The sequence below is a fragment of the Kogia breviceps genome, chromosome 9 (genome assembly GCF_026419965.1).
Source record: "Kogia breviceps isolate mKogBre1 chromosome 9, mKogBre1 haplotype 1, whole genome shotgun sequence".
NCBI classification, from domain to species: Eukaryota; Metazoa; Chordata; class Mammalia; order Artiodactyla; family Physeteridae; genus Kogia; species Kogia breviceps.
In genome coordinates this window covers 93,874,531-93,902,342 of record NC_081318.1, presented here as the reverse complement: position 1 = coordinate 93,902,342, position 27,812 = coordinate 93,874,531, and the positions used below count along the sequence as shown (strand labels likewise).

Genomic DNA, 27,812 nt, shown 5'->3' with positions numbered 1-27,812 from the left:
ATTATTTAGGTAAACACAAACGCATTACAGGTTTATGTACAGAATTCTCTATGAATGTATAGACTAACAGTTATTGTCAATACTAATTCATACACATCTTCTCACTTTCTATTTATACAAGTACAGCTACTACTAAAATCAACGGTTCAATTCAAACTAATAAAGTAGTAGTTAACTTAAAAAGGAAAAGAATATAGTAAGAGCTGCTATAGAAAATCATGTCCTACGTATTCCATATTCCACCTGGACGAGGCAAATAATCCTTTTTACCAGGGAACTGATAAACCTAGGAACCTTTCATTCCTGAATCTTGGTCCCCACCCGGATCTGAGTCAGTAGGACCTAGACAGCCGCATACGTTGGCGGGGGTGGGATTGGCCTACGCACCACGAAAGATTCATCCCGGAAGTAGTTATTGGTCGTCTCCATGCGCCGGTTCCTGGACCTCGTAGAGCTAAGGCGCGAGGCTCGGACGGGGAGGTAGAGCTGGCGGGACTCTAAGAGCCCTCCACCTGGGACGGGAACTGCTGCGCCCGCGGGGCTGGCTCCGGCGCCATCATGCTGCTCCTGCCAAGCGCTGCGGACGGCCGGGGCACCGCCATCACCCATGCTCTGACCTCTGGTACGTGCCCACTCAACCCCTGCTCAGTCTAGCCTCAGCAGCCCCTGCCTCGGTCCTCCACCTTGGCGACCCCGAAACCTCTCTACCCTTGCTCCTGGCAACTAGCTTATAGAGTGTGGGGCCGTGACAAGTGTCTTTTTGCTCCCTGCTATACAGAAGTCCTTCTCCAGACTGGAAGGAAGGAGGAAGGGGGGCGTCTTCCTTCTGCCCCCGCAGTTTCTTCCTTGTCTCGCGGCTGCTGACTCATGGATTGGGCGGAGGAGTTCGGAACCGAACCCTCCAGTACCCTAAAAAGGTTCTCATAAACATCTTGCCTACGGCAGGAGACTGCCCACAGCGAGCACCCCACGTGCCGGGATCCCTACAAAGCCTTACAGCTGGCGCTCAGTTATACACCTCTCTCTCCTTCTACGTTTGCTCCGGCTTCGTTTTTAAATGTCCCAGCTCAGACAGTGCTCCTCATATTCAATATGAAAACACCACTGTGTATGCTGGTGGTAAGACCCGTGTAGACAGACTTTTAAAGGCAGTCATTAAGTGAAACTTGTTCTGTGGAAGTCAACTATCTTCAGGGTTTTTTTTTGTAAAAAGCGGGGGTGAAATTTGTCCTGCTGCTGTAGGTTCTTAGATATATAGCCCAGGACAGTCATGGTATTGTAAACTTAAAGAGTCTCTAATTTCAGTGATTTCATTGATTACCATAGCCACGTATACAGACGCTTGTTGTATGTGATTTTGGACGTATCTCACGGCACGTGTTGTGTTCCTGCTTACAGAAGTTTCTGTGTAATCTCACAAGTAGAGGGAAAGGCTTGAAAGGTCATGTTCTTGAAAGCCACACCCACACTACACAGGTAGTATTTCTTGAATATAGTGTTTTTGAATGCTCTCTTGTGAATGGTAGAAGAAATCTTAATTTCCCAATACAAAACATGAAAAGTCAGCTATTTTTACAAAATTGTGGCCATAAGGTACAAGGGAAGACTTAAATCTGAGTTTTTACCATACAGTAAAGCTTTCTGCTTTCATTTGAAATATGAAATTAAAATTAAGATGTTCACTTTTTTCCTGACCCAAACTACCTTTTTTGAATTGTTAATGTACACATATATATTGACTTACCCCACTTCCCAGGAATAATGATAAAGACTTACATTTATTTAACAGTTTGTCGCTTTCAAAGTGCTTTTATCGTTTGTCATTCAGTCCTTCCAAGGAACCAGATAAGATAGGTATTGTTCCCATTTTACAGTTGAAGGTATCGTTGACTCATTTCATATAGCTGCTAATTGTCAGACCTGCATTGAAATCCAGAGCTTATGATTTCAGATTCAAAGCTGTTCCACTAAAGCACAGTTTCATTAGTAAATTCCTGTTAGTTGCTTGAAAATTGTCTTTCAGAAAAAATCATTGCTAGTGAATTCTTAAAATTTTTGAAAGCTATCTAAATTCAGGTATTAATAATTAAGATATTTTGAGTAATTTTTAGATTTTTTTTGATGAGGCTGCCTCTTGACAGTTTATAATTATTTATTGCTTTATTACATGTCTAAAAAGAAAGCAGTTTGCAACATCTCTCCGTTTTCCTCATCTTCCTTTCATATACCCAGAAAAGTATTGATTTATTGTTGACATTGATCAATGTCTTGTTTTGTCAGATAACTGGAAGAGGTTGATTGAATCTCTCTCTGTAAATACTAGGAAATGATTATTTATTGCTAACCCTCATGTTAACTGGATTACTGCAGTTATTTTCTCAGTTGATAGTTTTAAAATTATATTCTGATGCCGTCACTGTTTTGATCTTATTTATTGCCTTGGAACAGATTTATTCCATGCAATACATTGAAGCCTCTCTTAACGCTTTCAATCACAGCCTCAACACTCTGTCAAGTTGAACCTGTGGGAAGATGGTTTGAAGCTTTTGTTAAGAGGAGAAACAGAAATGCTTCTGCCTCTTTTCAGGAACTGGAGGATAAGAAAGAGTTATCAGAGGAATCAGAAGATGAAGAATTGCAGTTAGAAGAGTTTCCCATGCTGAAAACACTTGATCCCAAAGACTGGAAGGTACTTAATATCTGAATCTTGTTTGGTCAGAAGCAGTTTTCCATTATTAAACCATGTTTTAAGATGCTTCAACAAAATAATCACGACTGAGCACTTGTTTATTGTTAAGCCCTGAGTGGGATAGCAGTAGCCCTAGGATACTATCTCTGCTGCAGAAATCCAGAAAAAGCCATGTCTGAGTTGGTCTGAAAAGGTTAAGTGACAGTATATGAAACAAGAAGGGAAAAAAGGTGTTACAGCCAGAAGGAACAGATACGCAGAGACACAAAGGAGCAAAAGAATATGCACCGCCTCTTCGGGGACTGGTGAGGGTGGAGTAGCACATTGAGGGGTGGCAGTGAGAACTTAGACTGCAAACAGAGTATAGATGAAACTCTGTTGTGTCCTTTTCATGCTATGCCAAGGAAGGAATTTACGTTTTATTTTGGGGGCAGTAAGAAATCATCAAACGTTTCTGAGCTAATTTTAGAAAAGTGATTCTCCTGGCAGTACAGAAACTTGCTTGAAAAGGGAGTGCAGGACCGGAGGGGAAGGGAACAGTTTGCTGTTACGGGGCTAGTGCCGTGATCCAAGCCTGTGAATGAGTGCTTGATGCTTGAACTGAATTTGTAGCCAAGTTTTGAGGACAAGTTTTGAGGACAGAGGGACAGATTTGCTTTCTGGGGAGGTAGACTTGACAGGTCTGGGAGACCTGGGCTGTGCCACTCAAGAGAAGGGAACATATTGGGAAGACCCGTGACCATCCCAGCTTGAGTCACCTGCTGGACTGTGGCATCAGTCACCAGCACAGGGTTTCAGGAAAAGGGAGTTTGTGGGGAGCATCGTGTCTCTGCTTCTGGAGCTCAGGAGTCCGCACTAGAGTGAACTGGGGAGTTGCGAGCATTTATAGGGCATCTATCGTCTTCTAGCCCTGGCATTGGTCACATCACCTTGGACCAAAGTATATATAGAGAAAGAAACCCGAGCACTGAGCTTTGCGGGGCATCGAGAAGCCAGTCAAATGGCTGAAAAACGCTACTGGAAGATGGGAGGAAAACAGTGGATTCACAGAAACTAAAGGAAGATAACGTTTCAAGAAAAGAGTCAGCTGTGCTGCCACTGAGAGTTGAAGTCAAGTGAAGGCAGCTGGGTCATGTGATACTGAAGAGAGCAGCTTCATAGCCCGTGGGGTGAGAATGGACAGAGCAGAACTAGATTGGAGTGGTTTGAAAATGAATGCTAGAGGGGGTAAAGATGTTCTGTGGATGGCTTTTTCAAGAAGTTTAATTTTGATGGGCAGCAGAGAAATGGAAGTGGGGTCATGGGAGGGTCTTAAAGATGAGAGATAACAGAGCTTCTTCTTACAATGATGAAAATAATCCAGTTGAAATTTAGAAGACAATTGAAAGATGCTGGCATTTGAGACACGTAGAGAAGATGGTATTCAGAACCAGGAGGAGGGATGGAGTAATTTGTCTCAGTAGGATAGGCTTTCTCAATGTTGAGGGAAAGGGAAAAGATGCATAGATGCAGGTAAGATGGCAGAAAGATGCTGGAATTTGAGTAGGATAATTTAAATTTTTTCATTAAGGAGGAGGCAAGGCCATTGATGAGAGGGTGGAGCAGGGTCTGTGAGGTTTAAGGAAAGACTAGAGGACTGAAGTATGTAATAATACGTAATAATAGTCTTAGGGAGTGGAAAAGCAAACCAACTGGAACAAAGTGTGAGTGCCACACATAATAAAGGAGCACATCCTTGGGGAGTTTGCAGTCCTGAATTTAAAGGAAAACCAATCAACCCTATTTGACTTTTTTCTCCTGTGTTTTATGCCCTCAACCCCTCTTCTCCCCACTCATTCTCCAATACTAGATGCACCCTTTGGGTAAGGAGCCTTCACTCAGGTGCTCCTTCAATCTCTAGATTTGCAAGGATGTTAACCAAAGCAGAAATGAAAGCAGGTGCTTCCTATCCAGAGAAGCCTCATCCCCAGTTTCTCAAAACTTCAATCCAGCCTTCTTTGCTCCATGGCTCCTGTCTTGTCATTGCCACTGGCCCAACCTACTGGGACTACTGTAATGCTCCCCTCAGTTCTGAAATCTTCCTGGCTGTGCCTTGATTTAAGGATGGCTATAGCATATTAATATGTATTAAGAGAAATACAAGACCAAGAGTTCTTTGGTCAAGTTTTGGAAAATGCTGGGCTATATAGGTTTCTATCTGCTTGTTTTTCTTTTTGTTTTTTTTTAATTGCAGGACTTCTCAGAACCTTTGTTTGGCTTCTGTGCATACAAATTATTAAGAAGGCTGTATACAATGGTCCACATTTCCCAAACTTCCATGACCTCAGGACCCGTTTTTGTTTTAATTTTTATTCATTTATTTACTTATTTTTTGGTTGCATTGGGTCTTCGTTGCTGTACATGGACTTTCTCTAGTTGCAGCGAGCAGGAGCTACTCTTCATTGCAGTGCATGGGCTTCTCATTGCGGTGGCTTCTCTTCTTGAGGAGCATGGGCTCTAGTTGTGTGGGCTTCAGTAGTTGTGGCTCACAGGCTCCATAGTTGTGGCTCATGGGCTCTAGAGCACAGGCTCAGTAGTTGTGGCGCATGGGCTTAGTTGCTCCGCAGCATGTGGGATCTCCTCGGACCAGGGCTGGAACCCATGTCTCCTGCACTGGCGGATAGATTCTTAACCACTGCACCACCAGGGAAGTCCTAGAACCCACTTTGTATGGACATCTCACTAGACTTCTGTTATGAGAGTCTCACTTTGGGAAACTGTTTTAGGGTACCAGCACAAGGAATAGGATATATGGCTTCATTTCAGACTTGACTTCCTTTTGTGTCTTTATCAGAACCAAGATCATTATGCAGTACTTGGACTCGGCCATGTAAGATACAAAGCTACACAGAGACAGATTAAAGCAGCTCGTAAGTACTTAGTTATTTTGAAATAATCAAATATCTGGTATAGGAAATGTTATCCTCTTGAAAAGATATGCAAGATCATAGTCTATAGCCATAACTCTAGATTTAACATGTGTTCTATGGTATAACGATGTGTAACCACAGTCTCTTACCTTCAAAACCAGAAAAATGCAGTCTCATGAATGGACTTTCTCTTTAGGAACAAGAATTCAGGGTGTGTGTGTGTGTGTGTGTGTGTGTGTGTATGTGACAGGATAAAGAACACTCTTCCAATAGCAAGCTTTTAAAAAGTAATATTTCACCTCCCCTTGCCAGCTGTACTTAGTGGAAGTTGCCTTATTACTTAGATCTTTAATATTCTTTTGTGATCTTAGGTCACATCTTTGTTGATACCACCCTGTGTCTTCTGCGCAAGAACGAGTTATCTGATGTTTCATTGTTCTTTTCATTGACAAGGTTAAAAATTGGGGTGGGGGGACGGGGGCAGGAATTGTTGGCAACCCAGTCTTTATAGGCCTTATGAAACACCATCCCCTTAGTGCTCTGAACTGTCGAACTGTCCTGTCCTTTGCAGTCCTGTGGACATAATTCCTTACACACCATTCGGTTCACCTGATAGTAAAGTTTCATGAAAGAGGTGAAGGTGATGAGTTTTCTGTTTTGTCTTAGGACAGTGTTCTGCCCTCTACTCTAGTGAATGGATATTGAGGTCAGAGGAGGTAAGATTGTGGCCATATGGAAAAGGAGGAGGGAATCAGGGACAGACAAAGTCTTGCACTTGGAGGAAGATGACTGAATGAGACCTACTTCATGCTGAAAAATGTTAGTTGAGCCTAAGTATAGTAGATAAACTCAAAATTTTCTCATTAATGCTTGTATTTAGGAAAGTCACAGGAAATATTTTTTAACAAGGTGAAGGAATTTATGAGATTTCTTTAAAAGCTGGCATGTTTTTAGATTAAGCATATGTTAGTGCATATGAATAGTCATTGCAATATACATAAATGCCAGGAAAATTCATTTGCCCTGGAAAAGTATTTGCAAAGTCTTATTATATGAAAGAATAGCATGCAGATACCAAATATTTCTTGACACATATAATTTGTGAAAGAACCAGAAGTGACAGAGCTAGGAAAGCAGTTGGTGTTTTAAGGTGAAGGAATTGTTTCTTTCTCTAAAGATAAAAAATGTATAATAATTGTAAAAGAAACATCCATTTGCTTCTGTTAAGTCCATTTGTTTTATTGGGATAACAGAGATTAATTTTTGAATATTCTGTTGCCAGAAGTTTTGCACCCTGACTTTACAGATTATTAACGTTATGTGGGCTTACGATTCACTCTCTGCCACCTTGCTGAATATTCTCAGTATTTATTCAGAAGCAGACTGTTGTTCTCTTTCCTCTATCACTGTAAAATAGACAGTTGGTACTTACTGCTCTCTGAAATCTCGTCCAAAAGTAAAAGTACAAAGTTATTGTTTGCAAATTTATAATCATTAGCACAGACAAACCTAATAATGTAAGACTGATGACATTTGAGATCCTTCTAGTTCTTGAATCCTATCACAAACAGACACATAAAGGAGGTTGGTGGGGTTTTTTTACATTTAATTTATTTAATTTATTTATTTATTTAATTGAAGTATAGTTGATGTACAATATTATGTAAGTTACAGGTGTACAATATAGCGATTCACAATTTTTAAAGGTTATACTCCGTTTATAGTTACTATAAAATATCGGTTGTATTTCCTTTGTTGTACAATATATCCTTACAGCTTATTTTATACATAATAGTTTGTAAAAAGTTTTAATTTTGTTTAATGTATTGATATTTTGAATTGCTATAATGAAAATTAGGGATTCAATTACGTGTGGATGAAGTAAGTGGTCCTTTTTTCCTTTTCTGCATTATCTGAAAAGAATATACTAGAAAAGTGGAATGATGGGTTAAGAGAAAGCACGTGGGTACTAACAGAGGTATTTTAATTTTTTTCTTGAAGAAATATTGCCACACTGGCAAATAATGCATGTAGGTTTGCTATTCTTTACTTTCTTTACTTTTTTTTTTTATATTTTACTTTCAAAGTAAAATCTTTGATTTGAATTTTCTAAATTTAATCATTTTAGCTTAAAATACTTCCCGTGTTTTAAATTGAAAACTGTTTCATATTATGCCTCTTAAAAATTTGAAATCAGAGACTTTTTATAATAATCTGTAATGGAAAAGAATCAGAGAAAAAAAAAAAAAATATATATATATATATATAACTGAATTACTTTGCTATACACCTGAATCTAACACAGTATTGTAAATCAACTATAATATTTTAAAAAATCAGAGACTTTTTATAATAATAGAAATATGAATGTACAATAAAAGCCCATTTGCTAATGTACCCTCAAAACACCCCAGAAACTATCTTTGGTGGGGAAGGGCGGAGAGGTAGGTCTTTGAAATTTCAGTAAATATACACAACAGCTGTTCTTTGGCCTCCATTGCCTTATTTTTAATATTGGGTGACATCTTTTGCCTCTCCCAACCCCACCCCTGGGACAGAATATAGGAGAATCTCAGGATGCCCTACTGTACATGAATGACTAGAGGTGATTAGGTGGAAAAGTCAATGAAGGAAAAAACATTGTAGCATAAGAGGAGACTATCCAACAGAAAACCGAGACATCGCGTGTCTCAGACTTTATAATCAGGTTCAAAAGAAAACTTAATTGCTCCATGCTGTCAGTGAGATATGAAGACACTGCCTTGGGGGCAGGGGGAGCAACGTAGGCACTGCAGAAAGAGACTAGCGAGAAAAAAGTAGAATTGCCTGGAAACTAAAAACAGGAGAGCAGCATTTAGAACTAGAAAGGCTGACGTACAATTAGAAAACAAAGTAAAGCAGAGGACAGCCTTGAGGAATGTTCCCAAGATTCAGAAGGAAAGAATAAAGAGATGTCAGATTTCCCTAAAGAAGAGGTCAGAATGAATGTAACAGACAGTAATTGCAAATAAAGAAGAAAAGTTGCCTGATTTATTATAAAAAGATACGACTTGAGATTGAGAATGTTTGTAGGCATGTGACTCTTCAGCATTTCAAAGGAAAACCGATGTGAGTTAGGCCGAGGGTTTTGACAGCAGGGGTGGAAGAGCAGTGCCTTGAGAAGCTATGGCTTTCCCTGAGCCCTGGCCATGGGAGGAGCCTGTGCTCCGTTCCTGCAGTGCCCAACAGTGGTGGGGTCGTCACACCTCTGAACTGTCTGGTATGGTGTAATTATTGTTCCTGGCTACTTAGCTTCCAAGCCTGATAGTCAGACTCGCAGTTCCTGTGAGCTGCCTAATAACCTTTAAATAAATTCCTTTCCTGCTCAAACCAGCTAGAAGGTGAAAATGTCTTCTCTTGAGTGTTAGTGGAGAAACTGATAATACACTTGACTATAAGAAAAATCTTGGAGCTCAAAAGAACCAAAAGTGTATTTGTCATAGTTTCTGAACCTTTGCAGTATATGTAGAAACAACTAAATATGCCCATAAAAAGATTTGTACAAAAATATTCATAGCAGCCTTATTCACAATATCCAAAAACTGGAAACCACCCACATGTTCACCAGCAGGATGATGGATAAGCAAACCTGCCATATACAATAGAATAGTGCTCAGCAGTTTTCAAAAAATTACTAATATACACAAGGTGGTGAATCTCGAAACATTATGTCAGATACAAAGACATACTGTATGATTCCATTTACATGAACTTCAAGAACATGCGAACATAATCTGTGGTGACAGAAATCAGAAAGAGGTTGCCCCAGATGGTAGGGGGTAGGAGTTGACTGGAAAAGGGGTACAAGGGCACTCTGAGTGATGGAAATAGTCTGTATTTTCTTCTGGGTGGTAGTTAATCGAGTGTATACAGTTGTCACAACTTATTGAACCGAACACTTAAAATCTGAACATTTTATTCTATGTAAATTTTCTCTCAATTTAATAAAATAGATCTGATTAAACAAACCAAAAAAAAATCACTTGGGAAATGAAATATATTCTTTTGCACCTAGACAGAAATAAAAATTGTATTAATAGATTTTTTTTATGAAAGATCATTGCCTGTCAAAAACATGGGATGGCAGCTAGAGCTGTACCATCAATAAGTTCATTGCCTTCAACTATTGTGTTACTTTTTTTGTTCGTTTGTTTGTGGCCACATTGTGTGGCATGTGGGATCTTAGTTCCCCAACCAGGAATCGAACCTGGGCCCCCTGCGGTGGAAGCATGGAGTTTGAACCACTGGACTGCCAGGAAAGTCCTATGTTACCTTTTTTAAAGGAGGGAAAAAATAAAATGGGCATTCAATTCGAATGTTTAAAAGAATAGTACTGGGCTTCCCTGGTGGCACAGTGGTTGAAAATCCGCCTGCCAATGCAGGGCACACGGGTTCGTGCCCCGGTCTGGGAAGATCCCACATGCTGCATAGCGGCTGGGCCCGTGAGCCATGGCCACTGAGCCTGCGCGTCCAGAGCCTGTGCTCCGCAACGGGAGAGGCCACACTAAGGAGGATGGAGGGAAAAAATAGATAAAACAATATCTTACAATGGATTTGTGAGAAGAAAAAACAAATAGTGAGATACAGAAAGGATGAAAACAATTACAGAAGATATTTTTAACTGTGACCACTATTAAATGCAGTGAATTTGAAAATTTGATAAATTTGCCTTTTTTGGAATTGAAGAAATTTAGAGTTACCAAGAATTATCTCCTAAAAAATGTTTTAGGCCTAGGTGAGTTCTCAGGTGAATTTTTTTCAAATGATTAAGGAATTGAACATTCTCATGCTGAATGTAAACTGTTTTTGGAACAATTCATTTTGTGACATTAATGTAATCCTAGTATGAAAACCTGGCATTGAAAGGCAGAATTATGGAGACACTAAAAAGTTCATGGTTGCCAGGGGTTGGGGGCGTTAAGGGATGAACAGGTAGAACACAGAGGATTTTTAGGTCAGTGAAACTACTTTATATATTATGATGCATACATGTCATTATACATTTATCCAAACCCACAGAATGTATACCACCAAGAGTGAAAACTGTGGCCTTCGGGTGATTATGATGTGTCAGTGTAGGTTCATCGATTGTTAACAAACAGCGGGAATTCCCTGGTGGTCCAGTGGTTAGGACTTAGCGCTTTAACTCCTGGGGCCTGGGTTCTATCCCTGGTCGGGGAACTAAGATCCCACAAGGCACGTGGTGCAGCCAAATTTAAAAAAAAAAAAAAAAGCTAGATGAAAAAAAATTGTAGCATGTGTACTGCTCTTGTTGGGGGATGTTGATGAGGAGGGGCAGGGAGGGGAGGCTTTGCATATATTGGCACAGAGGGTATATGGATCTCTTAATCATCCTCTTAATGTTTCTGTGAACCTAAAATGACTCTAATTAATTTTTTAAACCTGGCAAAAAGAGCTTTTTAAAAAATGACAAATATCACCCATGAATATAATACCAAAAAAGAAAAAGCACCCAGTTAAAATAATAACAAATTAGGGCTTCCCTGGTGGCTCAGTGGTTAAGAATCCACCTGCCAATGCAGAGGACACGGGCTCAATCCCTGGCACAGGCCACAGAGCAACTAAGCCCATGCGCCACAACTACTGAGCGTGTACTCTAGAGCCCACGAGCCACAACTACTGAACCCGCGTGCCTAGAGCCCGTGCTCCACAGCAAAAGAAGCCACTGCAATAAGCCCGCGCACCACTCGCCACAACCAGAGAAAAGCCCGTGTGCAGCAATGAAGACCCAACATATCCAAAAATGTAAATAAATAAAACAAAATTAATTAATTTTTTAAAATAATAGCAAATTGAATTCAACAGTATATTAAAAGAATAATGCCCATGAACAAGATTTCTCTTAGGAAATATGTCAGTGTGATGTCCTAAGAAGAATGTGAAAGTACATATAGTACAATTTAATATCCACTCCTTTTTGGTAAATACAACTTTGAAAAGAAATGCAGTTAATTCCCTGCTTAGATAAGTATTTCAGACACACTGCCAACAAACTTTTAACTGTGTGACATTAGTGATATTCCCATAAAAACCCATTGGGGAAACTTACCTGCCCATTACTTTTATGCTATTTGGGAGTTTGGGTCAGTGAATTAATGATATTAAAGGAGAGAGAACTAGTAGAAAGAAAGAAAGAAATATATTATTTGTAGGTAATACAGGATCTACCTAAAAACCGAAAGAGTTGAGTCAGGTAGCCAGATGCAAGAAAAATACACAAAAATAATACACAGTTTTTGGAAGTTACCATCAAATTAGAAAGCTATAGTCATTTTAAAGATAATCCTGGGACAGGAATAGGTAACCAGAAACAGACCCTGGTAAAATTTACTGATAAAGGAGGCATCACAAATTAGTAGAAAAGGGAGGATTATTCGATGGTATTAGGACTTTGAAAAAAAACTAAGCTTTTCAGTTCCGACCATAGAAAATATTAAAATAGAAACATGTATCTCAAACGTTTGCGGAATGAAGGACCTTCTACATTTATAAGTACTGGAATAAAATTATAAAGGAAATGATCAGTAAATATAAATTAAAAACTGAATGTTTTTTAAAAACAAGAATAATCACAGCAGTTGTGGAAAGCATTAGCATCAAACATGATGGACTAGGAGAGGCAGCATACAAGCACAGGCTTAGGAGTCAGGCTGCTTGGATTGGAGCCCAACTTGGCCAGGACTTTGGACAGGTTGCATAGAGGTTAAATGGTTATTTCACCTCTCTGTGCCTCATTTTCCTCATCTGTAAAATGGAGAAACTAATGGTACTTTCCTCAGGGGGTTACTGAGAAGATCAACTGATAAAAATAGTGCTGGCACATATTAAATGCTCAGTAGATGTTAACAGCCAGCCATTAGTCATTGTAAAGTGACTTACACAAACTAAGAAGAAAAAACTGAGACAGCCTCTCTTTCCTCCGTAAATGAAAGATGAAGGGTACAAATAAAGAACAACAAAAAATTTGTTGAGCACCAGTGATAATCATGTTTTAAATAATTGGGTCCAGTGTTGAGGTTGTGGTGAAAAGGATGTTCCCATAGGGGTGTGCAGTGGTGTGACTTTTAAAACGGGACTTGTTCCTACATTTTCAGTCACTAATTCACTTCTCTGAGTATATCCTAAGAAGAAAGAGTCCTAAATATGGAAAAATACTTCTCTACAAAATGATTCAAATTGACTAACTTACAGTAGTGAAGAATTGGAAACAATCTAAATATCCAGCAGTAGAGAAACAGTTACATAAGTTATGATAAATCTACTTGAAATACTGTATTAAGTAGTCATTAAAATTTTTTGAAGAGTTTGCAACAGCATGGAGAATGGAACTGCTGTAATGTTAAGCTGAAAAAAATCACAACTTAAATTGGTATATATAAAATGATTATAGCTACATTTTTGAAAGCATATGCTTAAGGGGGAAAATGTCTGTGTGGAAATACACCAAAATATGAACAGCACTTGTCTTTGGGTGCTGGCACTTTGGCCAGTTCTTAAAATAATTATTTCAATTTCTCTGTAATTTCTGTTTAATAAGCATATATTTTACTGTAGGATAAAATATTTTTTAAACTAATACTATGCTATTAGAAATGGCTCTATTTAGCTCATCTATATTTTTAGCTTTGATGCCTAAAAGGACAAATTATCTAAGTCTGACTTATTTTGTAGATAAAGCAATGGTTTTAAAACATCACCCAGACAAACGGAAAGCAGCTGGTGAACCAATAAAAGAAGGAGATAATGACTACTTCACTTGCATAACTAAAGGTAAGAAAACGCGTTAGAGTCAGAAATTTCCGTTAGTGAAGATTATGTATTAATTGCTGGGATTAGGTGTCCTATGTGTATTGTACTTCATTTATACCATAACATTTAAAAACGTCTTTAGTTAACATCTGGTTATTTCTGGTAGTCTCCCCCAGTGCCTCACCACACAAAGTGAGGCTCTCCTACCCAGCAGCATCAGCAACCCTGGTAGCTTGTCAGAACTGCAGCAGCTCAGGCCCTGCCCCAGACCTCCTGAACTGGAGTCTGGATTTTAACAAGATTCCCCAGGTGGTTCTTTTGAGAAGCGCATCCTAGAGTTAATTCATATACCTGTTATGTTTAATGATGAGAATACTAAGATCTTTTCCCATTTCAGACACTTGCGGGGCTAAACTGTTCCTCAGACGTTTTGCTTATTTAAATGAAGAAGTTGATTCTATCCTAGTAAGGGATCCCCCCACAAGCCATCAATGGATTTTTAAATAGCCATATCCTCATTAAGCAAATTAATAGAGGGAGCCGCCATACCTAAGTATTTCCTTAAATGTGATTTTACAGTTTGATGCTAATTTTTAAAAAATTGTATATACATCTTTCAAACTTATTCTTTGTTGGCCCACTCATACACAGTGCTCGGGATGTCAAAGATCTTTTGATCTTTCACAACCTTGGGATCTAACAGTCTTCTAGCTATTTCTTTTTCCTCAGAGTCATGCTTTCCTAAGGGTTGAGTGTTTCTGTACTTATATGGTTTGCCAAGTATGCTATTATAATGAAACTGCCCTTATTTTAAAAGCCGGTCGATGACTCCACTGATGAATTTTGATAAATAAACATCAGGATTATTTTTTTTAAAAAAAGCGGTTGAGTGTTTATTGTTTTGTCCTTTGCCTTCCAGAAGAGGTACTTTAAAAAGTTCTTAAGTCCAGTTGTGCTAGAGCTATTACCTAAATCCTACCTTCCCCACAAGCACACAAAAATTTTAAATATGAAAAATAACCTTTTTTAAGAAAAAAATGTAGCATTGTGGTGATGTGACCTTATGATTTTTTTCCTCAGCTTATGAAATGTTATCTGATCCAGTGAAAAGACGAGCATTTAACAGTGTAGATCCTACTTTTGATAACTCAGTTCCTTCTAAAAGTGAAGCAAAGGACAATTTCTTTGAAGTGTTTTCCCCAGTGTTTGAAAGGAATTCCAGGTGCGTTAAGGCATCCCCTTGTGATCATAATGCTCTATTGGCTGGCTTTTTTTTTTTTTTTTTTTTTTTTTTTTTTAGAAAAATGATCTTTAATTGAACTGAATGCAGAGGTTGGTTGTGCTATGATTCTCTGTTGGTTGGCTTCTTATAGTTCCAAGTTTCTGGTTTTTTCCTCTAGTAATAGCTAGTAATAGTTTTGTGTTTGTCCTCCTCATCCTCTACAATATTGAGCGCCTCTGGTGAACTTACTATACTAATTTATATTGCTCTCTAAATGGAAGTTCTTCCTTTCCTTAGTGAAATTACAGCTCATGGGATGTTTTTCTTTTAAATTTCCTTTGGGGGAACGATGGTTGACTTTATGTAGTGTGATGCTGATACTTAAGTGACAGTAATTTCCCATTCTTTCCTTCACCTTTGTTAATGGGTACACTGCTGCATTTGGCCCATTATCATTTAGGAAAGCTTTTGTTCTATTTTTGAGCATCTGATTATCATAAGGTTCTCTGACAAAGGATGATTTATATTTAAGATTAAAGCATATGTAATTTATTTCATTAAAATCAGTTTTTAAGTAGTATGAACCAATAATCTACATTTTTTGGTTTAATCTGCATTGGAAGGTTTCCTGAGAATGCATCTTAGTTGCGTATTGGAATCAGTTGGAGATCTTGAGCAGTTCCCTCTGCCTGGGTTCCACCTGGAGAAATTGTGATTTAAATTTAATTGGTTTGGAATGCGTGTAGGTTTTTTTTTAATGCTTCCAGGTGATTCTAATGGGCAGCTAAGTTTGAGAAGCACTTTGATTAGCGGTTTGATGCAGACTATTTCCTCCACCCTTTCTCCTCACATTTGTTTTGTAACAGTGCTGAAGGTGGTTTAAAAAAAAATATATATATATATATATAGTATTATATTTTTTTGTGGGGTGGTTTCACAGAGTGGAAAAACATGGGTTAGTAGCGAACTCAGGGTCTTTTTAGAGATGGTAGGTGAAGTGCTGAACCTACAAGTCTGACTCTTAGGGGGAAAGTGGTGGCGATGAGGGGGGTGGAAATCTATTCCATCTGTGAGTATTCACATTTTTTAAAAGGCAAGGCCTACTGGTCGCTTCTGTACTGCCTGTTTAGGGGCAGGACTCAGTGAGCTTGAAAAGTGGGGTTAGAGCCTGTTTTTCCTGGCCAGCATGGCAGCTGCTACAACCCTGTAATTTACAGAACTGAAGATAACCTGAGGGTTAGAACACTGTTCCATTGTTTTCTCCCCCTCATGCCCCGCTTCCCCTTGCCCTGCCTTTACTGCACCTGCATTTTTCAGCACTGCACTGCTGATTTCCCAGTTCCATCTCTTAGTCATGGAGGACACAGGGGAGGGATATTGTAGGGGATTAGTAAAAACTTGTTTTTAATAAATTAGCTTGTTGAACTTTTTGTACAGAATGTTTTGAGTTTTTCTTTTTTTCAATATTTCAGATGGTCAAATAAAAAAAATGTCCCTAAACTTGGTGATATGAATTCATCATTTGAAGATGTAGATGCATTTTATTCTTTCTGGTGAGTGAATACACTGTTTCTCCCATGCTTTCATTTTTTAAGAAGGTAAGTATTCAATAAGTGCTCGACTGACTTGAGGGATGGGAAAATTGCAGAACCTTCACTGAACAAAAGCACTCTCTTTAGAAATCAAAAAGGTTTTCACAGAATGCTGTATTATCTCCTATGTAATATTTAGGCTTTTATGATTATTTTTTTTGATCTGTTTTCTATTTATCAGATTTCTAGATATCAAGCACACTGAAGCAGTAAAAAATGAAAAATAAGGAGTTATTTGAATCATTAAAAAATAATTTTTCATTTAGCTATTTAAGTATTTGAATATATGACAAAGATGATGTCTCTATAACTAATTCATTAGTTTTTAATACGCAGTATCTATTTTCTATTTTTATATTATGTGTGCTATATTTTCTCATTAAGTATCTGGTAAATATGAAAACACAAAATCACTGTAAGACGAAAATGACAAAATTTAGCTCTACAAACCAGATAAAGTAACCACTACTAGGTTCCCTTAAAACTTGACTGACTAGTCAAGTCCCAGGCAAGAGAGAAACCTCATATTCAGAAGAGATAGCAGGGAGCTGGGATTGTGTTTTAGGGGTGATGAGTATTTTAGACTTTCATACCAAATACAATGTCATTTTAAAAAGAAGAAGAAAAAGACTTGGGTATAGTGCTAGTTCAGTATCAAGAGAGGGGAGGGATCTATTAAAATGAACTCATCTACTTATCATTAAAGTTTCTTACAATTATATGTACCTAACTTAATTTTAAAAGGAAGATTTTTTTTTCATTTGTTTTGGCTTGATTTTATTTTATTTCTGTTTATGTTAGGTATAATTTTGATTCTTGGAGAGAATTTTCTTATTTAGATGAAGAAGAAAAAGAAAAAGCAGAATGGTATGTATGTAAATCATTAATAAAGGAAGATATTTGTTTGGTTCTTTGGTATTTGTGATGATGTAAAAATATACCACATATATTTTCTTTTGCATTTTCTCTTTGTGTATCCGTTTTAAATGAGATTTTTGATGTTTTGAGATCCTATCTCATAAGTTAAGCTTGATAGTGCCAGATCAATAGTTGGTTATGAAGCTTAAGAAATTGCCAAGGAATGTAACTGTCAATAAAGCTCAAGTCAGCAAATTCTTTTTCTTCTGGTTGCTTAACCAGTTTTATTTTCATTTTCCCTATATGTGTAGGGAAATTATTTTGACATGAATGTTCCCCAAAAATTAACCAAAAATAATAGTAAGTACTATTACCCTTTAATGTTAATAATGACATAGCATTTTAACCTTTCAAGACATTATTTGCATTGCAGCTAAATTATAACGTATTACATTTTCCTATCATACCATCCATAAGCAATACTTTATTTCCAATATTTCCTATTTTATAGTCGTGACGAAAGGAGATGGATTGAAAAGCAGAACAGAGCAACAAGGGCCCAAAGGAAAAAAGAAGAAATGAACAGAATAAGAACATTAGTTGGTAAGGATAATTGATGAGTTTTTTAAAGTTCTTTAATTAAATGTTAGAAATTCAAAAGATTAACTTTTTTTCTGGTAGATAATGCATATAGCTGTGATCCAAGGATAAAAAAATTTAAGGAAGAAGAAAAAGCCAAGAAAGAAGCAGAAAAGAAAGCAAAAGCAGAGGCAAAACGGAAGGAGCAAGAAGCTAAAGAGAAAGTAAGATGACCTTTGACAAAGTTGGATTTTAAATGTTCATAAAATCTTCATTCTTCAGATCTATTTTTAAGTACTGTAATCTAGCAGTAGAGAATTAGGTGCTACTATGAAAGAATCATGACATTTGGCACAGTTGATAGAACAATCTTCGTTACCAGCAAATTCTTATTGAGCAAAAACATAATGTCATATAAATTTCTTAATACTACACTCACTTCTAATATGTCCTTTTTACATTTCTAATAAATTTTTATAGAACTTTACCATCTGCTTTTCCTTGAAAAGTTGATGTTTACCTTTGTGTAATTTATTTAAAAATTGTATTTTTTGAATAAGATTATAGAGCATTTTGGAATTCTAATTTTCTTATTAAATGATTTTATTTTCCATTATTAAAGCAAAGACAAGCTGAATTAGAAGCTGCTCGGTTAGCAAAGGAAAAAGAAGAAGAGGAAGTTAGACAACAAGCGTTACTGGCAAAGAAGGAAAAAGATATCCAGAAAAAAGCCATTAAGAAGGAAAGGCAAAAACTTCGAAACTCATGCAAGGTACGTCAGACTGTGATTGAACAAGCACTACATACAAGTAAATCAAATTGTTGATTAAGCTTAAAAATATTTCTGTAGTATGGAAATATAAACTACTGTACACATCTCAGAATATAAACGTTTTTAAATTCATTTTTTTTTAATTTCACACATGCATATTCAGTATGCAACTCTGATAGGGTTGGTTGTTGTTTTGTTTTGTTTTTTAACATAACCATCTTGCCATTTTCAAACCTAAAAAAAAAGTTGTTTATTATCTAATACTTGTTCCATATTCACATCTTCTTGATTATCTCAATGTCTTTTTATCTAAATAAGATCAAGAATTTCATCCATTTGTTTCCTGGTTGTGTCAGTTGCAGGTCCCCTACCATCACCATCTCTCCCCCTTCCCCTGGTTGGAGAAATCAGTTCGTTTGTTCTGAAAATGTGCCACAAATTGGTTTTGAATGGTTGCTTCCTTAATGGTGTAAAATTAATTTTTATCAAAGAAAAAGTTCTTCAAGAAGTTAAACTTGGGTTGTTTTTAAGGATCTAAAAGCTTTCATTTTTATCTAAATAAAAGGATATCATTCAGTTGAGTACTGGTAGTTTGTGTTCAGGTAGTTTTTACTAAAAAATATTGACTAAAAAACCCCCAAAGTGTTCAAATATAGTTTTGTCCAAGAGATGGTCTTACTTTTTTTTTTTTTTTTTTGCGGTATGCGGGCCTCTCGCTGTTGTGGCCTCTCCCGTTGTGGAGCACAGGCTCCGGACGCGCAGGCTCAGCGGCCATGGCTCACGGGCCCAGGCGCTCCGCAGCATGTGGGATCTTCCCGGACCGGGGCACGAACCTGTGTCCCCTGCATCGGCAGGCAGACTCTCAACCACTGCACCACCAGGGAAGCCCCCCGGTCTTACTTTTTAAACTGGTAAAGTTAGAGGCCAGTATTGTTCCATATCAAGTAGCATCGAATGAATAAATTAACGAAATTCCAAGCTATAGTAGAGATTGCCGCACAGTATACTACACCATTGTTGTTAAGTTCAGCATGTATGTAAATGTTTACTGTGTATAGAAGACTCTTTCATGTGACTGTCCAGAGGCTCTAGACACTAGTATATGTATTCTAATATATGCCATCCTAAATCTTCAGTTAATAAAATTGAAATTAACCTGCCCCATTAGCAGGCTTTGAAAGACATTTAATAAAAATACAAGCACAGGATGTCTCTTCAAGCTTTTGGTAAGTAAGAGGAAAATCTAAATAGAAAAAAATGAAAGATTTTCCTCAGATTTCACCTAGAAAATTATACTGAGAAGAATGCAGTATATCATAGTTGTTGAGAGCATGGACTCAGATTTGAAGTAATTTTCCACTTCCCATGTCCTGGCTCTGGTTCTCAGGAGATTCCCTCAACCCATTTATGTCTCAATTTCCTCACCTATACAGTAACTGAAATAATACCTAGAAATAGAGTTGTGAAGATTAAATGAGATCATTCACACGTAGCACTTGTTAGATTTGGCATAATGAGAACTGAATCAACAACGTGAAAAGGTCAGTTAGAAAATAGAAAACTTGAATAGTTCTTAGAGATGGTGTCTAAATGAGGTTTAAAATTCTGGCCTTTGGTAACTTATTATATAGCTCCTTTCCAGCATGAATTCATTTATTCATTCATCAAATATCTGATGAGCACTTAACTATGTGTCAAGCAGTTATAATTGATGTTGATACTATGACACCGTCTTTGCCTTCAAGAATCTGCTGGTTAACGATGGAGAATGACAAGAAAACAGGCCAGTGAAACACTTTAAGATGGGTACTAGGACAAGAAGGTACCGAACAGGTGGTCAAGGAAGGCTTTCTGGATCTAGTGGGATTCAGCCAGGTGAAGCAGTGTGTGTGTGGGATTAGAGATGAGAGAGATCAGGGAGCACTGAGAGAGTGTAGAGATGCAGAAAAGTGATGTTTAATGAGCCCAGAGGAAGGAAGGGCCAGGTCTTGAAGAGCATTATGTATCTTGCTAGCTTAAAAGTGACTCTGATCCTGAGTCACTTTTGCTCAGGATGCTGAGAGAACACTAGAGGCAGAGACAAATTGAGTCTTTTGCATAATCCAGGTGAGAGCATGGGTGTTGAACTAGAAGGGATGGTGGGAATAGAAGAAGGTAGATTAAATGAACCAACATTTAGGAGGTAAGATTGGCTGTTGCCTGTTGGGTATTGATTATATGTTGGAGGTGGAAGAGGAGTAGTAAGTGTTAATACATGTCCTGGTTTCTTGCATGGAATACTGGATGGGTGATGGCATTATTCAGTGAAATAGAAAACAAAGGAAGAGGAAAAGGCTAGGGAAGAATGATTTCAGTTTAGGGCATGTTGAGTGCTTTGAGATACGCAGATGAAGATACTCAGTAGGTGACTTTACTTTGACGCACAAGTCTGGAGTTGAGTGGGATCATCACAGAGTCGTCTACATCCCAATGGCAAGTAGTGGGGATCCCCCGGGGAGAGAGTATAGAGCAAGGAGGGTGGAGATGGGACACTGGGCGACACTGATACTTAAGGCACTGACAGAGGAAGTGGAGCCTGAGAAGGAGTGACCCAAGCAGGTAGGAAGAAAATCAATAAGGCTTTTGGAAGCCGAGGGAAGTGTCACAGTAAAAAGAAGCATTGGAACCTTAGCACCAGATTGCATCGATTAAGGAAGCAAGGAAAAGTGAGGAATGAGAGATGGGTCAGCAGCAGCTTAAAGAAGCATGAGAAGTATTGATACTTTCTAATTCTTGTTTATCCAGGCACGCACTAAATAGAACAGGCAGCCTAACAAAGGGATTTTAATTTGTCATTATATAGAATTTCTTGATTCTTCAGTGGTTCTGTGAGGAATCATTGTTTTATATCATCCAGAGGCCTTCTGCACCATCACCTTGCTTCTGTTTTGCGCCTCCATCCATTTAGTAATGCCTCCTTATTGCTGGCTGGCCAGGGAAAGCCTTGCATGGTGCCCGGGGAATGTGCTTGTCAGTGGCCAGGAGGCCATACAGTCAACTTAAGAACCTCTGAAGGACTTCATGCTTGGTAGTTGTGTTAATGGATGTATTCTTAAGTGCCAGTAGAGATGATGAAAATGTTTGTGTTCATACTTCTAGACCTGGAATCACTTTTCTGACAATGAGGCAGAACGTGTTAAAATGATGGAGGAAGTGGAAAAACTTTGTGATCGGCTTGAACTAGCGAGGTATAACTGTAGAGCTGCTGTTGAAGTCTTCTTTGGGGCTTAGGATAAAGTTTCATCCCCTTTTTTCCTTTAAGTTTACAGTGCTTGAACGAAACACTCACATCGTCGACAAAAGAAGTAGGAAAGGCTGCTCTGGAAAAACAGGTAATAGAAGAACACATCACTTCTACCTATATTTAGCATTTAATTCTGCTTTAGTATTGCTTTCACCTTAGTGTTTCCCCACCTAACATGTAAGTTACTATAGGGGCAGAGAGTGTCTCATTTCTCTTTGGGTTGACTTAAATTGGATTTAAGTGTGTATAGTTGTTACCATATATAGTTGTTTGATTTGTGGTTATCTAGCACATTAATCATAGATTTTTCAGAATCACTGTTAGAAAAAAATCATTGTGTTGACTTTTCCTTGAGCACTTTTGTTGGATAATAACACTTAGAACCAAAAGAGATTTTTATTCTGTCTAGTCTACACCTTTTATTTTACAGATGAGGAAACAGGCCCAGAAATTCAATTCAGTGCAACAAGTGTTAGTACCTACCATATATAGCCCCGTGCCTAGGTGATTTGGAGAAAAGCCTGATGCTGTTGCTGCCACAAAGGAGTTCAGGAACAGTTATGCTAAAGAGAAAAGGCCTAAGGACCAGAAGATGGAGGGCCCCCAGTAAATGCTGTAGGTTAGAGAGGAAGTGCCAACACCAGGTTGGAGTGGTCAGGGAGGCTTAGTGAAGGGTTTGAGCCAGTTTTGAAGGATGACAGTGTTAAATGAAGGTCAGGGGAGCAGCGTGAAATACAGGTAGGAGTAGAAAGTTGGGGGAGAAGCAGCGGGATATTAAGTTGGTTAAGAAGAGTAGAGCCAAATTAAGCAGGTTTGAATTCCAGGATGACCAGTTTCCATCACCACAGGTCTTTGAGTGGCACAGGGTTAACCCTGTGCTATTAATCTGGCATTTGTAGACAAGAGGCATTGGATGAGTGTGAGTGACTAGTGTAAGAATCTCACTGGAAGGACTTGGACTGTACGTGATAATGGGAATCCCTGACATCTTTGGGACTTGGTGATGGGTTCTAAGGGACTGAAGTGGGGAAATGAGTCAGAGATGACTCCAAGATAGCAACTGACAGGGCAACATCAAGTAAAGTTTTTTTTTTCACTTGTGCATGTTTGAAGGTACACTGGAAGTGACAGTGTAAAAGGTGGAACTTCAAGATAAACCAAAGGCCACTTTGCTGTGCTTTTTTACCTTTTCGTAGAGAGTAAATGACATTATCTGTGAAAGAGTGGGTATGAGCTTTGAAATGGCCTTGTGGGTGAATAACCCACTGACTGTAGACTTGACAAGTACTGTCCAAGGCAAATAGAGATATGACAAGAATACAGGGTAGGTCAGGCCAAGGCTGGTTCTTGTCCCTCAAGCAGAGATATGCAGCCTGGAAGCCAGAGTGAAAAGGCTGATTGTGGTTTTGGGGTTGGCCTGGGGGAGTGTAGGGTCCTTGCCTGGATGATGCTGAGGGTCAAGAACCACAAGCCAACAAAGGAGTGTAGAGTAGTAAGATGCCTTAAGTCCCTGACTTACCTATGATATTTGTGTAGATAGAAGAAATAAATGAGCAAATTAGAAAAGAGAAAGAGGAAGCTGAGGCTCGTATGCGACAAGCATCTAAGAATGCAGAGAAATCAACTGGCGGAGTTGGAAATGGCAGTAAACACTGGTCAGAAGATGATCTGCAATTACTAATTAAAGCTGTGAATCTCTTCCCTGCTGGAACAAATTCAAGGTACTGGTTCTAATGAAACTTCTCTTCAACACATACTGGAGCCTAGGGATAACGTAGACATCCAAACAGGAGCACGTTACAGCAAACTTCCAGAGATGTGCTTGGATCTAGACACTAAGTTCTGTGCAAAGTGTGAAAAGCAGAGTGCATTTTGAACCTGCTAGTCTTAGCAGCTTATACCAACACACATATGTATATCTATACATACAGCAGGATGCTTCATCTATTTCTTAGGAATTTAAGGATCATAAGACATAAACCTTGACTCTCACGTTGGCTTATTCCATTGTGGTTTATACTAGGCACTAGGTTTTGTGCTCCATAGTTTGTCTTTCAGTCTTAATCCTTCTTTGTTGCTTCCGACCTCAAACTGGAGCTCACTGCAGAGTCTGAGCTGAGAACTCAAAGAAACCTTAGAGATCCAGCCTCCCTTATTCTGCATATGAGGAAAGTAAGGTTCTGTTTTCAGAATCATCTGTCTCCTTAAGTATGTGTCCAAATGGCAGTATACACAAATGTGTGCTTTTATTTCTGTTGGTTTTTACACAGAATCAGTAAGGTTTTGTACAAACTTGAAACCAAGATTATACACAGTTGATTTAAACATATGAAAAGCAAAAACCATAGTCCAGGCAATAGTAATAATTAGACCACCAATTTAGAGCTAATTCTTCAGATATTGTAGCTAACCCTTCTGCATTAAAAATGTGGGATCATTCTGGGTTTTGTTTGGGGTTTTTCGTTATTTTTGTATCGGTTGTTCTAGATGGGAAGTTATTGCTAATTATATGAACATACATTCTTCTTCTGGAGTCAAGAGAACCGCCAAAGATGTTATTGGCAAGGCTAAGAGTCTTCAAAAACTTGGTGAGTTAGTTTTGCCAAATCAGTTTTTTTGCTACCTTGAATACATATTTTAAAAATAATCTATGCAATTTAATGAAAGACTAAATGAGATGATCTGTATTATATTAAAGTTTTTTCCCCTTCTCAGACCCTCATCAAAAAGATGACATAAATAAAAAGGCTTTTGATAAGTTTAAGAAAGAACATGGTGTGGTGTGTCAAGCAGACAATGCAACACCTTCAGAACGATTTGAAGGTAATGAAATTTTATTTTTGTATGAGTGGAAAATGCTAAGCATATATCTGTGTGAGAGTATACAAGATCTAGGGTCTACATTCAGAATGATTGGAATAGAAAGCATTTAGCAGACTGAAAGGTATAAAGCAGATGTTTTCAGGATACATTTACTTCAGCACCATTGAGAATTTTAGTTCTTCCATTTCATATGCCATGAGGGGAGGGGTTGTGTTTGTTCTGTTTACCAGATTTTACAAATCAGTATTAAAGGATATTGGGACAATTGAAATTTGAATAAGGTCTGTAGACTAGATAATTTTTTATCAAGGTTGATTTCCTGATTTTGAAAAATACACTATATATAAGGAAAGGTCCTTGTTTTTAAGGGAAGACAGGAGTAAAGGGGCAGCATGCCTGCAACTTATGTGGCTCAGAACAAGTTAGTTATACAGACACAATTTGTTGTGCTGACATGTCTTGGGTGTTCTAGTTAATTTGATTACTCTGGACCAGTGTTTTTCAAATGCAAATTATGACGCAGAAGTGGGTCATGAAATCAGTTTAATGGGTCATGAATAGAAAATATCAGAGAGAGCATTACACCTATTACATAAGTGGGTATTTGTGAAACTTTTGTTCATGTGTATGTGTCTGGGATGTGACATATTTTTCCTTACTCTGAGTTGCTGACAAAAGTTTGAAAAGTTCCACCAGTCCTTTTCTCCCTAAACTAAACTAATCTTGGATATGCTTTCCAGATCACAGTGCCAAATGTATGTTTTGGGATTAACTGACGGCCTTGACTCTTCATGACCTGTCCCTGTCTTAACAGTCCCACTTTTCCTGTATTCTTGGTCTGGTTCATTATCCCAAAATTTCAATTTGAAAATATTAGGAGAGACTTAACAATTTCTATAAAGAGGAAAAAATCATTCTGCGTTTACAAGTTGCATTTGCAAAATCAGGTGACTTTTGTCTAGGCTGGGTATTATTTTGGCTCTTTTCAGAAAGATAAGTAACAAAGTGGAAATTTCAGAACACTTGGAAGGCACTTCTAAAGGAGATAATCCTCTTGCCCCTTACGCCGTTCACAAAAATCAGACACATTCAGATATTACTGCGTTATTCTCAGCCCTTTCTTGTGGGACTAGTTTCCGTGCTGGGGGCAGACACTGATGGTTTTGCTTTCTGGCAGATGGGTGATCGTGTGAGGGCAGGAGTGATATGGTACTTGGGCCTGACTCCTTTACCTCTTCTTATGGATTTAATGGGCAGGTCCCTCTCTCTTCAACTGCTCCAGTAAACAAGCTGGCGGCCACATTTTTTGGGAATAGTGATTTCTCATAGGAATTTTACATGTTTCATTCATTTTGGTATTGGGAAGTCCCTCGATAATAACAGCAGATAATAAGCAGCAGATAATTATATGTCAGTTCCATCTTTTTTTCAAGAGAGAGGAAATTAATTAAATCTATGGTGTTAAATGGGGCTTCAAACTAATAAAAGGAAATTCCACTAAGGGGTTCCTGGAATTTAAAAGCTGATTTCAAAAAAAGCTTCAGTCTTTAATCTGTCTTCAAATACAAGTTCTCTGCCTTGTTCTAAGGTGTGTTGTTTTTCAGTTTGTTCACTGTGTCTGTGAATTTGTTTTTAATTGGGAAATAACTTAGATTTCTAGGCTTTACTTTGTACCTGATCTCACAGGATACAATTTCAAGAGGTAGTCTCACTACTGGTAGGATAGGTGCCACTGTGTTTTCACTGCATGATCTGAAATGAAGTAACTAAGCTGTCAGTAATCCATTAACTTAGAATAACCAAATCAGCTTTTTAACCATTTTAACATTTTCATTTCCCTACAGAAGTGGGATGTGTACTTCTTACATCCTTAGGAAGGAATATATTTGTTTCTGATACATGTATGAGGTGTTCTATCAAACATAAAGGTCTGATTTAGTAGAGATGCACAGCATAGGCTCCACAAGATTTTTAGTGGACGTGGTGACAGTGCCACACTGGAAATGAAATCTAATCTCACCTTGACTCTACAGCATTGAACCATGGGAGTTTGGCTTAGCTTTGTTAAACTTGTTTCTTCCAGTGTAAAACGAGAATGGTTTCTAGGCTCTCATCAAGCTAAAAGTTTTTAAGTAGGAGGCAGCTCTTTTCCCTATGCTATAAGGAACTAGATTTATCAGAAATCTTAAATGACTTGTGATTGTGGTTTTGAACCCAACAGTCCAACTGTGTATGTTAAATCTGATTTTTTTTTTAAAGTCTGGTGAGTATAAGATTAGACTGTGATAGACCAGAAATACAAAGCATATTGTGCTTTAAAAAAGTCTCATATTTTTCTGGGATGTGAGCTATCTAAAGTTTTTTCCTAATTAATACCTAGAGGTATATATGTGCATCTAATTTGGTCTATTCAAGATTGCACATCACAGATTCAAATGGGCACTTACCAAGATGTGTACCAAAAGACTCATCTGGGAAGGTGTTCCAGGACAGTTTTCTATCAATTAGGATAAAATTTTCCAAACAAAATTTTTTCTTAAACAGGTCCATGCACAGATTTCACCCCTTGGACAACAGAAGAACAGAAGCTTTTGGAACAAGCTTTGAAAACGTACCCAGTAAATACACCTGAAAGATGGGAAAAAATAGCAGAAGCAGTGCCTGGCAGGACAAAGAAGGACTGCATGAAACGATATAAGGTTGTACATCTTTAGTGTATAGATTCCATTATCAATCATTTAAATTATGTCTTTGTGCTTATTCAATACCACAGTAGTCGTGGGGCCAATATTTGAAAGAAATAACCAACCTTAGAAACTTTTAGCTCTGGCAGTTACTTAAAAAAAAATCAACCTTTTCAGTATAGATTTACCCCTGTTTGGATGTTTTGGATGTTTTACATACTTATACCAAACACTAGAAATGTCTGCAAATTCTGACAACTTCTTGGTGTAAGTAACATCTTTCTCCCTTCCTAGGAACTTGTCGAAATGGTAAAAGCAAAGAAAGCTGCTCAAGAGCAAGTGCTGAATGCAAGTAGAGGCAAGAAATGACTTATGACAATCTTTGTTGTGTGTGCATTTTTATAATAAAACTGAAAATACTGTACAAAATTTTATTCTTAAAACTATACTTAAGTGTGTTGTTCCAGTATAATTTCTCAGAGCTCAGAGATCTACCATTCATTGTAGTGGTCTTATTCTTTCAAAGTCTGAGATAGTATTTCTTTCATATTTACCAGTATAGATGTTCATTTTTTTTTCTTTAGGACTTGCA

The 27,812-nt window shown here is 38.0% G+C and overlaps 1 protein-coding gene across 1 annotated transcript; it reads left to right on the top strand.

Annotated features, from left to right (window-relative positions):
- The first annotated feature begins 380 nt into the window (after positions 1-380).
- DNAJC2 (DnaJ heat shock protein family (Hsp40) member C2) lies at positions 381-27,666 on the top strand. The gene is made up of 17 exons (XM_059074531.2): positions 381-622; positions 2,499-2,689; positions 5,523-5,598; positions 13,330-13,428; positions 14,488-14,629; positions 16,102-16,182; positions 17,023-17,088; positions 17,591-17,682; positions 17,761-17,882; positions 18,281-18,430; positions 21,569-21,657; positions 21,732-21,801; positions 23,250-23,434; positions 24,201-24,301; positions 24,429-24,536; positions 27,081-27,235; positions 27,515-27,666. Exons 1-17 carry the CDS (start codon positions 559-561, stop codon positions 27,587-27,589), a joined length of 1,866 nt encoding a protein of 621 aa, XP_058930514.1. The 5' UTR covers positions 381-558; the 3' UTR covers positions 27,590-27,666.
- Positions 27,667-27,812: the final 146 nt, after the last annotated feature.

Excerpts from the sequence above, each read along its gene's own strand:
- DNAJC2 (XM_059074531.2), top strand. The coding sequence starts at position 559 with ATGCTGCTCCTGCCAAGCGCTGCGGACGGCCGGGGCACCGCCATCACC. Across the intron at positions 23,435-24,200 it reads CCTGCTGGAACAAATTCAAG|ATGGGAAGTTATTGCTAATT; the intron begins GTACTGGTTCTA and ends CGGTTGTTCTAG. Across the intron at positions 27,236-27,514 it reads ACTGCATGAAACGATATAAG|GAACTTGTCGAAATGGTAAA; the intron begins GTTGTACATCTT and ends CTCCCTTCCTAG.